At 39.6% G+C, this 13,005-nt stretch overlaps 1 protein-coding gene across 1 annotated transcript in view; it reads right to left on the reverse strand.

Moving 5' to 3' along the window:
* Positions 1–13,005, reverse strand: part of PTCH1 (patched 1) — a 67,275-nt gene that overhangs the window by 10,535 nt on the left and 43,735 nt on the right. The window contains exons 16-20 of the mRNA XM_054517897.1: positions 7,950–8,092; positions 5,825–6,008; positions 4,074–4,354; positions 2,423–2,560; positions 365–507 (exon numbers count right to left, since the gene is read on the reverse strand). Of these exons, the coding sequence (XP_054373872.1) occupies positions 365–507; positions 2,423–2,560; positions 4,074–4,354; positions 5,825–6,008; positions 7,950–8,092 (889 nt within the window). The remainder of the gene's footprint in view (positions 1–364; positions 508–2,422; positions 2,561–4,073; positions 4,355–5,824; positions 6,009–7,949; positions 8,093–13,005) is intronic.

Genomic DNA, 13,005 nt, shown 5'->3' on the forward strand with positions numbered 1-13,005 from the left:
CATACAAGAAGTCTGGAGGACCTCAAGGCTAAAGGTCAGCTGCAGCTAACACTGGACAATACAAGATGCTTTGAACTAATTCAAACCCAGAATCAGCAAAGTTTCTAAAGAGCAACATTTTTGTGCTCCTTCATGTTAAGTCTCAGATTTTCCTGGAACAGATTTTAATGTCAGTGATGGAAACACTACCATGTCTAGCAAGTAACAAGGAGTTAATAAAACAGAGGGAAGGCAGGACCATGACATAAGCATACTTGACACACCATGCACAGTAATAAAATGACAGATTCACTGAAGTGAATAAAAATTAAAAGCACACTTATTTTTATTTTTGAAAGAAAGTCAAAACACAAAAATGCTTTACCTGACAATAAAATCAAACTCTGATCCTGCAAGCATTAACACCCCAAGCAGAGTAGACACGGCCCCATCCAGCACTGGTGCAAACATGTGTTCCAATGCAAGGACAGCCCTATGGTTCCTGTCTCCTATGGCAGTTAAAAACGCCTGTAAAACAAAAAAGTCCATTTCCTTAGGCAGATGTATACAACCTTCCAAACGGCCTCTCTCCTAGCATACACAGGTTTCCATCAGTTAATTACTCTAAACCACAGTTTATCAAAGTTATCTCTGTAGCTGCCTAACCCTTGAGAGAAGGCTTGATCCTGCAGATATACCACAGCAGCTGCTGAAGTCACACAACCAGAGTAAGCACTGATAACAAAGTCAGCCCATAATAATTCTGGAAGCAATGCCTACTTGCAACAGTAGCCTTTTGTCTCTGGATTTGCCTATTTCCACCTGAAAAGAATCTATATCCTGGTGACAGCACTTCAGGTGTAAAAATTGCAGGGCTGCTCCTATCATTCTTGTGGGTCTATGGCCTCTGTGACTTTTTTAACATTTTCATTTCACTCAAAAAAGTTTTTGAAACTTTTAGTACTTCAAAGCTAGCAGTTCTATACATAAAAAATTATCCTAGGAATAGTGCTAAACATGGTAGTGCCTGAGCAACAATATCACAAGTGAACTGTCTTCATCCCTACAACTCTGTATGAATAAGCTTTATTAAGAACATGCAAATACTAGTGTTATAAATTTGTCTACTTTGTATGACTTAATGGTCTAAGAAAACAAGAACCTGACTGATCTTCTTACTGTGATTTGTAAGGGCTCTCTTTAGCTAATTCCCTACTGGCTATTAAGATATGTACTGAAGCAGCTATCTTCCTCACAGTCCTGGAATTTAAGTCCCTCTTCTCTGGAACTAGAAAAAAACAACGTCACATTCACAAGCAATAGCAGAAAACTGACCTACAACTGCATTGTGAATCACTCTTAAACTCAATAAAATTTGGCATTAAAAGCACTACCTTTTTTGTTTATACAACACTGATTTGACTATTTATGTGTTCCAAAGTTTTTATCTCCAGTGTCAATGTGAGAAAACCACTATTTTCAGTTTGCTTGGCATTTTACGTTCAGGCACAAGTGACCTGTAAAGTCCTGTAAATTAAATTAGTTTCTTCCCAACTAGAAACAACTGTTTTGTCCTTTTTTTTATTCCATTTTTCCTGTTTTAAATCTTCAATACTAAGAAGCTGTCATTTCTTTCTTCCTCATCTACACTAACACTTCCCAAACGATTCAAAGTCCTAGCAAATTCATTTGCCTCCAAAAGTCTATCTGTAGCAGCAGGGGAAAAAAAGATGTCATCACTTGAGGAATTCAATTGCTCCTCTTTAATCTTACCCTACTTCCACTTTGGTTTTTCTCAAAATGATTCTTTTCATTTAGGGCGATTTCATGTGCCCTAACTCTGTACATTATCTAAACCACTAGATAAACAGTAGAAAAATATTTTCTTACAGACTGCATGTTTGTGCCTGCTATTATTAGCCAATGGCTTCTGAAACGAAGGTGCAGATTTTACAAATGGAACACTAATTCAAACATGTTCACATTCAAAAAGTCCAGAAATACCAAATGATACAATATCTGATTTTGAAAAACTCTTCTGAAGAATTCTCTTTTGCGAGATAGAGAACAAGCAAGAGGCAACAGAAAGCTGTGTAATGCTGATGCAGCAACACTGGGGCATCAGACAAGGATCATGAGAGTCTGGAATGAAGCAAAGTGATTTAAGATCTCTGTTTTCTCTATATAATTGCATTAATCAGGCAAACAGGTATCATAGCTAATGTATTCTCTCTTGTCTCCTGGGAGACTGACTCAATGGCTAGGAACCACCTCATGAAGATCAACTCTTGTTCCATTGAGACAAACAGAAAGGTACACAAAACTGTGACCATTTTCCTTCTGAGAATCATGTCACTGACAAGAAACTGTAAGGATTTGTGATCTGAACATTGCCACTATTTTATTTTAAGATGTTTTTGAAATGCTTCTTGATTTTACATACCAAAGCAACATGAACAGTGAATTCCACACCAATGCCAACAGAAGCAATCAGGATAACCACAGGCACTGCACTCAGCTTTATTCCAATTAGACCCATCATGCCAAACAGCTCCACAGTCATCAGAGCCAGCACCACCACCTAGATGATTTCAAACATCTGTTAGTATTTTCTTATACTCCAGACAATGAGGAGAAAGACATTTCAAAATAACCTGGTTACCATAGGACATATTCCTCAAAGCCATCCTATATTCAAAAGACAAGCTGCTCTTGTTTCATTATTCTCAATGGCAATGAATGATGCACAGCCAGTCTAAATTACACCCTAAGAACCAGTTAACACATGAAGCACCATCTTTGTATTGGTTACAATCCATCAGTAAGCTGAAAAACCATTTATTCCTCCTTATCATGGATACTCCCCAAAGGTGCATTTTCCTTTTTCACCCGTATTTCAGACTGTCCTTCCAGAAAAAGTATCTTTCAACTATCTGTATTTGAACTCTCTTTTGTAGAACTGCAAATGTAAGCGAGGATGTCTAAAGCACAGAAGAAACTGAATGCCATAATCAGCTGATGTGTCTCAGGTTACAGAGGGACTCTCAGCTTTTAAGGTATTTGGGGGGGATTGACATGGACAAAGTGAACAGTTAAATATAAGAGGAAGCTTTTATTTTTCTTTCATCTACCTTGTAAAAAAAACTGAGGAAAAGGGAGGGAAGGAAATCTGGAGAATCAACTTTAAAAGTAGCTAAAGCCAAGCAGGAGAAAAAAAAATAGACACACTTATAAAAGCAATGGTGGACTCTGAAGATAAACCTTTTCCAAAGGAGAAAAAGTATGCAATACAATAAATGATTTTATAAGCTAATGAATCAAGCATAATAACATAAATTGCTTGATAAGGTGCTATGAAAAATATTCTAGACTAAACATTTACCTTTTAACATACCTGTCATATAAATGTACATTAAAAAACCCTAGTAACTTTTTTATGCTTTTCTACTTCTGGCTTTTTATAAACCATATGATAGTTTATGGAATTTAAACATAGGGACATCATCATTCACTATAACTTGAATGTTTACTGAGAAGCTTTTGGTGCCTTGCAGAAAGCATGGAGGAATATTCTCTGCAGTTTACAATTTTATGATCTTTCTCCTCGCTGAGTTACAGGCTTTCCACAGTCTGTACTGTACAACATAAGCATTTCAGTTTTTTCCAGAAATATTGCATTCAGAAATGGCTGGGAAAATTTACAGACAAGCTAGTCATAAGCAACTGCCTTAAAAAATAATCATGTGTGACAAAAGAAGAGAAGGAATACAGAATTAGGAATTGTTTTAATAAAGCTCTTAATTTTCCTCTGTGTCTTTATTTCTTATATTAGTGTGCATTTGAGCAAGGGTAAAAGTTTATGTACCTTTCTAAGAAACCTTTAAACCTGCAAAAAAGGTGGCCAAAAGATTAAGGTTATTAAGGTTTGTACCTTCAGCATGAACCCTACCCCCTCAAGTTGAATAAATATATAATGAATGATGCAATATACATACTCCACCAGAGGCCCAGACATAAACAAAACCTTCCCGACTACAGCAAGAGCTATGCTGAAAGGAATTTGACTTCAACAAAGACCCTTATAATAAACTTACAATGATCCCAGCTGTCCAGGGGTTTAGGAGGAAGAGGGCACACACCAGAAACGTGCAAGCCAAAACCACACTAATGGATAAGAGGAGCCAGTGACGAAGTCCAATGTACTGCTCCCAGAAGAGAAATGGGTAACCATTAGGGTAGCTGGAGATCCCCAAGCTGGTGTAGTTGTTACAGATAGCTCTCACTTTCTCAATAGCCTCCACAAAGTCAGAAGTTTCACGCAATCCATTGAGGTAGAAAGGAAACTGAGCATATTCTATGGGCTCGGCTGCTGGAACTAGGAAAATGACAGCAGTGTTAAAATGCACTTTTGGGAAGAATATTATATACAGTTAAGCAAAATATTTTATTCTTCACAGCAAAATGCATAAAAGGTAGTGAATTTGAATTTACTTGTTTGGAATTAATTATAGTTTTAAAACTCTCCAATAAAGAGAAACCGGAAACAGTACGTGAGATTACTCTATTTTATCATGCAGTGTAATGGGATGAACACAGCCTCCACCAAGTTCCCTAACAGTTACATATAATTTAACAGTAATCTTTCAATCCATGTATTTAATCCTAATCAGTGTTATAGTGTTTTTACTGAATACCTAGTCAAAAATCCCTAACTGCGACATAAGAGTGGACAATCACATAATTAAAAATTTTATCCAAATGCTCCTCTTTTATGCAGTTTCTTCAAAATTAAAGATCATTTCCCTAAGATTAACTGAGATCCACTGACACAAAACTAGACAAAAATTAGGCTTGAGCAGATTGGTTGGTTTTTAAAGATTTCCATTGAATATTTGGAAATTCAAATGCAGAAATCCACATTCAGATGGAAATTAGTGGAAGAAAATTCCCCATAATATAGAAGTAATGGCTTACTGAGTTACTTCCATAACTTTTTATCCCTTAATAATTTGACAAACCAACACTCTCCATACTTCTTTTTGAGTGTAATGCAAGGTCTACTCTATGACTAGAAAAGAAAAGGCTTTTTCAACAAGATTTTGGTTACTGTCACTGTGTGTTCCAACCCTGCAGCTTCATTCAGTTGACTTGCTTAACATGATTTGCCCTATTATAATCTCAACTATAAATTTTCATTAAGACAAAACTTGGCTGACTGCCACAAAGCTCTAGGGTTTGGATACACTGAAGCGTGGTTATCCAACCACATTTCCAAGTGCACCAGTTGTCCCCTGTATGCCCTCTCTCCTTCCCTACTGGTGTCCAACTAGCAATCTTCAATTGAAAGCTGAATCAAAGCCAGCTTTTGGTATTGGTGCCAGAAAATAGTGAATGGTGTGAAGTGGGACCTCTCCCCTAGTCCCTCTAGCTCTTGTATGATATCAGTGCATTAGCTGAGAGTATAAGTTACCTCGGTAAAAATTTCTTAGATATTAGGAATTGAAAACAGCCATGATAGAATTTCAGTAATGAAATTTCAGAATAACTGAGGCAGGAATTTCATGAAATGCCCAGGTTTCTCACACAGACAGAACTATCAGGTAACACTTACTATAAACTTTTAGAGCTTTAAACTGTTCTATAACCCATTATTCAACATGATAAAACCCTGCAATGGTGTCAGAGTCTCAGCAGTGCTTGGATCTCCTATAACTACAGTGTAACACATTGTCTTCTCCTGCTAATGCTTCCGAGCCCTGTGCAGTATCAAGGGTTCCTGGTGCTAGAAGGAAGGAGTGGGGGCACTCATGTAAACTGTAGGAAGTTAAGATGAAACACTACTTACTCCTCAGCCGTGTTTCTGGCATGTAGTCTGCTTTGTCATGGACCCACTCTGGGCGGTGCGGGCGGATGTTGGCCTGCGAGGCAGCGTAGGCCACAGGGTCATTGCTAACCCAGGCTGTCAGGTAGATGTAGAAAGCATTTGGGTTAATGATTCCATCCGCATCCACCAGACGCTGTTTAGTCAACTGCAAAATGGGGAAAAAATTAGAAGCCTTTCAGAGTAAGTTTTGGTTTCAGCAGTCTTGCCATAATGCTTTCAACAAATGGCCTGGAGATGCAACACATGTATAGGAGGGTAAAAGTAAGAGAAGATGAATCTTCACTTGAAGGGACTTATCAGTAAACTATTGTTGGACAACAAAAACAAAATCTAAGAAAATGCAGTGACAGTGGTTATTTATAAATTAGTGCTCATATAATATTTACAATAACCAGTAAATCAACAGATGGTTCCAGAATACACTGAACCAATTAAATCCAAATTCTGAACAACTGCAGCCAAGAATGAAAAACAACCAAGTTGGAGAAACATATTTAAAGACAGGGAAAGAAAACCTGGCAAGAGTCCCTATACATGTCTGTGTGCAGTTAACCTCTGTTGTTAACACTGAAGGAAATGCCACCCAGTAAATGGAGGAGAGCTATAAAAATAAAACAACATCTGTATAAATTTTGCTAACACTTGCCTCCTATGACCTATGTATTCAGAAAATGCCCAGTGTCAAAAAAGCAGACGACTGCCCCGTGTTATTTGGGTCACTGTGGGCAAAGCATCTGTGGAGTAAACAGCAGTGGTATACTTCCAGGGTTCTGTTAGCCAAATCCTGCACAGCTAGAGCTCTTGCAGAGGACTCCATGGGTGAAAAGTATTACTGGGGATTTTTGTTTTGTTTATTTAAAATTCTGGCTGAGCTCCAGTTCCAGGTCTTTTTAATGAAATGAAAAACAACAGTGACAGAAGTTAAAAAAAAAAAAAGTTGGATTCCAAGGATCTGGATTCAATTAGTCCACAGGATATGCAACAACTGTATGTCTTCAAGCTGTCTCTGGAACTGCACAGTACAGTGCTCAACCCCTGTGGGTGCACCACACTTTTCTCCCTCCCAGGCACAGGAAATTATATCAGCAGCTGCAGTCCAATTGCATTTGTTCCACTGCGTACCTGGTACACTCTGCTAAACAAAATCTCACTGAAGGTTTTCTCTTCTACTCCCTTTCTTTGCCTAATTCATTGCTGAAGCTTCATTCAGACCTGACAGCATGTTGCATGTTGCTATACAGCAGTGTGTTTCACACACTACAGTAACTTTGAACAATGTACTCTGTAAATCTGTCACCTTTAATGCCAGGAAGAAAAAAGAAAGACAGTAAGCAGAACTGCCAAGAAGCTCATTAAAAACACTTTTTTTCTGCCTGAAAGCACAGTGAGTTGATGATGACTCTCAGAGAAGAGAGGGTATGTTATTGAAGAATTTCTTCTTCAGCATTTGAAATCTAATTTTAGTATAAGGAGTCATTCCTAATGTATTTCCATTGACAAATGGCTACAGCAAATGCAGTCATATGCTGTGGTAACCTCAGGTATATTTCATTTAGTCAGCTTTAACAACTGCCATTGGTAGTTCTACAGCACTTTAGATGTATTTAGTGATGCTGGTACAAGAATATGATACTGCATGTAATCATTTCAGTCTCCTTCCTCTATAATTCATCAATACATTTTTAAAAATGTTCTTCTTTGAACAAATCAGTAGGAACAAAACAAATAATTGCAAGTGTCCGACATAGGACTAAACTCCATACACCTATGGATGCAGAGAGGTATTTTCACGACAATTTCCATGGAAACTGAGCATGTCTGGCACAGGGGCACAAAATGCACACCAGTAACAATCTAGGACTGGTATTTGCCATGTGGATTTGAACACTTTACAACATAGGCCATACTGCATCTGAGGAGTGGCTTCAGCAACATCAGCAAGGCCATAAAAGAAAGGCACAATTCAGACATTCAGCTCCTTGAGATTGAAAAAAAAATACTACAGCCTCTGTAGACTTTGCACCTCCCCCCACTCCTGAAGACTTGTGTATTGTTGTGTAAACCAGCATGAACTCTGATACACTACCTGGCTGATGTCAATGGGCTTTGCATGGTTGCCTGTTTGTACCAAGAGTTTGTAAGCCAAAACAGCATCGTCAGAACCATTTTTATAGCTGTTGTAAGTGATCTTCCCGGTTTCCCAGTCACTGTCAAATGCATCCTGAAGTCCTGAGGAGTTAAGAGAGACAAGGGGAAGACAGAATAAGTAGGTGAATAATCACTATTATAAACAAGTTTCAAAAGGAGAAAGAATAATGATACTTTTTCATAACTGAATCAGGATGAAAATTATTGACCTGGTGCCTCCTAAATTTGGGGCTCCACACTGTTAGTGTGTGGGAAGTGTCAGTTGCATGTCCAATATTTTACCCAAAGAAAGGCAGGGGAAGCAAGGGAGAAGCCCCAAGAGTCTCCAGGTTGTGCAGACCAGCAAAGTTAAGCTAGCAAGCTGAAAATGGCTTGTGAATTGGCAAAAATGGCTTCCCCTCAAGGGAAATTGAATATCTTCTCCAAGCCTTCCACTTGGAGAAGTGTATGGGAAAACGTTAATCTTGTCTAGAGCAGAGAAGGGCCGAGCTCAGCCCTCATCCAGCTCCATCATCTTACAACCAGAGGAGGCATAAGTCTGTTACCTAGAAGGGAAACCTTCTCCTTACTCACCTCTGCCTCACCAAAACCGTGGCTGAGTGCACGGAACCACAGAGGAGGACACACACTGCTCTCATTACTGTTTTGAGCTACTGCAGAGCACTGGGGCAATAGCTTCTATGCTATAACCAGAAATTCCACTACAAGCAGGGAGAAAAACACACTCAGACTTTCAACTTCAAACAGCAACTCAGCTGCTCCTCAAGCACAGCATGAGTGAACACGATTTTGTCAATTTGTTCCATCTGTTCAACTTGTGCAGCTAATACAAGTCATGGGATCTGCTGCCAGCACATGTAAAGATCACAGCCAACACCTATTCACTCTCAACTGTTATTTTCCTCCTTGCCACCCTTCAAGGGGGAGGGAATACCTCACAGCAGAAATTTGGATCAGATTTAGTACAGGAAGCCACATCCCAGTACAAGGAAGCTCTGTGCAAGCAGATGACAAACTGCATGTCCAGGGAAGGGAAGAAAAAGGCCAGGGGAGTGGCGGTGGAGGAAATCATCGACCCACCTCACAGCTGGGCTGAGAAGCTGTATTGAAAACCATCGCTGCAGGCTGGATAGGTTAGCTACAGCTGTACTGAGATAAGAGCACTGGAAGAGAAAATGCACCCAGCTGACTCTGTCTCCAGGGCACAGTACCCATTCCCATTGACAAACTCATCCTCTCTTCCTTAGAAAACTGCCTCCCATGCTGTCTCACTAAACCATGTCAAATCATGTGAAGCCAACAGGCTGAGAACCAAATGATGAAAGAAGCCTGCCAGATCTCTGCATGCAGTCCTCTAGCACTATTCCAGGAGCATGACAATTTGCCATCAGGTTTTCTGACATCATCAAAGGACTTTGAGGTTCCCTTTCAAAAAAGCACTGTTTGCTGGCACTGCAGAGAGGGGAAGCATTGGTAAGAGTATGCAAAAATACCAATCCATCCCTTCTGTCCCATGTCCAGCTCCATATCAGTTTCTCAAAAAGTGGCCAGGTGAGAGTATTTGGGCTATCATATCAGTGACAAGAAACACAATGACTTTGGAAAGTGAAGAGGATGCAGTCCAAAAAGCACATAGAAAAGAAGGAGATGACCCAAGAACAGTGTAACTTCCATTAGAAGTGTCTCCCACAAAAGGAGCACACAAACTGCTATGGTGAACAGCATCTCAGGGCAGAGCTTTCACATAAACATCCCACCCCTGTCAGGGGGTTCCACAGACACAATAATAAATAAATCCTTTGGCATGTGACATATACCAGTTTGCAGTTGCAAAAAAGGGCATGTACTTGGAAACATTACTGCAGTGGGTGAAAACTCTCTTACGTCTCCACCACATCCCCCTGCTCCCCTGTTCTCACAAGTTTGGTCATCCTTCAAACCCTGCTCCCTTTTACACTTTTACTCTTCAGCTAGCTTAAACACTATGTTTCAGATCATTTTATAACTCACCTTGCTGAAACTAAAAGTCTACAGAAAGAATATTAAGAAACCATTGGCAATTGTACTTAATTTCTGAAGAATTTCAAACTTGCAAGAAGTAAAATTTGCCATTACACTTTGAAATTTGTAGTAGACTTTTGCTGCTTTCAAAGCAAACATGTTCAAAGCAATTATTTTAGTAGATATTTAATCTATCATAAATGGGATAAACTATATGTTTCTGGGCAGAAAGATGAAATCTTGCTCACATCTTTCTGCAGAAAAGTTATAGAAATTAAAGGAATTTTTGAAACTTTATATGAGGGATTTTTTCACATAAGCAGTCACTTTTGCTTAGTGCTTCAGAATAAAGTGACAATATAGAAAATTATGTGAGAGTGGGGGTGAGGAAGGAGTTCCTACTGGCTCATGTGGGCAGCTGCCACCTTGAAACACCAGATAAGATTTCCCTTTGCAAAAACAAGCCTAATTAGAAGCCATCAGGGAATCCAAGCTACCTCATTTACATTTGGTCACTAACAAAAGCAATATTAACGTTTACAGCTTAAATGAATGATTAGTGTGAACTTTTCTTCTATTGCATTTTCAGTAACAGAAAATACGGTAACATAAACAATACTAGAAAGCAAAATAAGAGGGATCTCTGAAAAGAGAAGTGCATGAGGCAGAAGGCACAGTCCACTGCTATTAGATGAGGAAGAATGCACAGCTAAACCAAGGGTGCCTTTTTGGTAAAAAATGGTTGTTCACATGTTGTTGCGTCCTTCATTCTGCTGGACAAATGTGTGTGTGTCAGAAGGCCATCTTGAGCCATTAACCTCTGGCACTGGATTCACAGTCAAGTCAGCAGGAATTAGCCATGCAGGTCAAAGCTGTTCCTGCTTCAATTATCCAGCCCTTCCAAAACATAAAACTATGCCACTAGAACTACTCTACCTCACAGAATCCAGCCTAAACCTATACCTTGTTTGTAAATTCTCTCATCGTCTTCCCTTCCCTTGACTCTTTTGGCATCAGCCACAGCTGGTAACAATCAGGTGTTATTCTGCCTATTAGGCTGCACCTTTCAATAATTCCCCAACTATGACAAACATGGCAGCTACAACAGTCTAGCTCCCCCCGTAACATCAATTCCCTGTACCACTTGAAAATATAATCTCTTTCTATTGATACATCTCAACATCCTCCTTTACAGCCCTGTGAATGAAGTATCACACTCTGTGCCTGCAACTTTACAAAGCAGCAGGGTTGCATTAATTGTGACCTCCTCAGAAAAGGTAGGGAGGAGAGGTAAGGATACAGACCTAAACGCCAATTAATAATCATAGCGATTAATTCTAAAGCTGTATGTCATCAAAAGACTGGCATGTCACATGGACCACAGCAAGTCACTACAGCTCCCTGGAGTCACCCTGACTACTCTACTGTAACATTTTAGCTCCATGCAGCCTGTCAGTATGCCCCGGGTACCAGGAATACACACAGCTCCTCTAGTGGAAGAAAAGCAGAGGACAAATAAGGATAGGCTGGCTAATGTGGACTGGAGGGGAAAAGTAACTATGTGCTCAGCTAAGTACAGAGTAGGAACACCGCTATGAGAAGAGCATGTCTGCAAAGAACACACATAAGCACAGACATAAAGTGTGAGGGGACATGCAGGCCCTTGGCCACACAAACAATCTTTAGTGCAAGAGGGACACAAAGGATTGCAAAGAGGACAGGGAGGCACCCAAAGTGAAAGAGGTTTGGGAAAGTATGTGGTGCGCCTGACAGAGGGGCACTGGGAACGGGAGTACTCCTGGGAGTAGCACCAAGTGGGCCAGCCTCCAGCATTTCACTTTGAGCAGCCTGCAAGAGAGCAGATCCAAGGGCACCTCCTCCTGACTTTATCGTTGGCAGACTGTGCTGAGGTTGAGCACTAATAAAGCTTCCTGAACACAATCTCAGATTTCTATCTCCCTCATGGGGGAGGGGGAAAAAGAGAAAATCGGGATACCAGATACACTTTTTCCTACTGTTTTGGAACAGCAGTAAAAATAACCACAAAAGAAACAAAGTAAACAGCAGAGGTTTAAGAGAATTTGGAAAAGCATGTAGAAGGACTGCTTAGAATTCTATCAAGTATAGTAAGGTTCCAATCCAGCAAACATCTAGCTACGTTGAATTTTCTTCCCGCCAGTAATGCCATCCTTTACAGCTCAATATGCTTATGTGAGCAAAATATTTTAAATAAAGCTTCCAGTAAGTAGACTGCAATGAATGGATCCAATGTATTTAAAAACCATTAAAAACCCCCAAAGCTAATAGCTGAAATACTGCTTTGCATTATTTAGGAATGCGTTAATACATGGGAAACCTCATTTTGTGTAGATTTGTCACTAACGTGCGTCTGCTTTCCTAATATTGTTCAACATATTTTCAGAAGGAATAAAATACATCAGATACTGACAGTTACTTATATGTTCTCTAAGAATCACAGGCTGCAGTGGTCATCTGTACACAATTAAGTTTAAAATTTACAGAAATTTACAGTCTCACCAGGTCAGCACAATTTTTCTTTTTTTTTGCAAACACTTCCTAGAAATTCTCCCAATAAAAAGATATAGATAGGACCAAAGCAATCCTGGGCAGGGTGTGTTGGCTGTTAAAGTATCTTCAATATTCAATTACTTGGTTTCAATATAATTATCATCATAGTACCTGAAAGGCCATGCCTTCTCTTGTTTTTCCCCACCCTGTTACACTTCAGCACAGAAAAGCAGCACCACAGAAAGGGTGAGTGTAGTTGAATAGAAACCTGGACTATGCAGAAAGTTCCTAGCCCAATAAAACACATAAGCCACACTGAGTTTTCTTCATGCCAGCAGTCCCAGTTGAAGCCAACAAGATCACTCAAGAGCTGAAAGTTAAGTCTCTGTCAGAATACATCACTGGATAGAGATTTTTCATTCACTGATCTGAAAACACTCACCAAATATTTATTTACCCAAGAC

The sequence above is a fragment of the Molothrus ater genome, chromosome Z (genome assembly GCF_012460135.2).
Source record: "Molothrus ater isolate BHLD 08-10-18 breed brown headed cowbird chromosome Z, BPBGC_Mater_1.1, whole genome shotgun sequence".
Lineage (NCBI taxonomy): Eukaryota > Metazoa > Chordata > Aves > Passeriformes > Icteridae > Molothrus > Molothrus ater.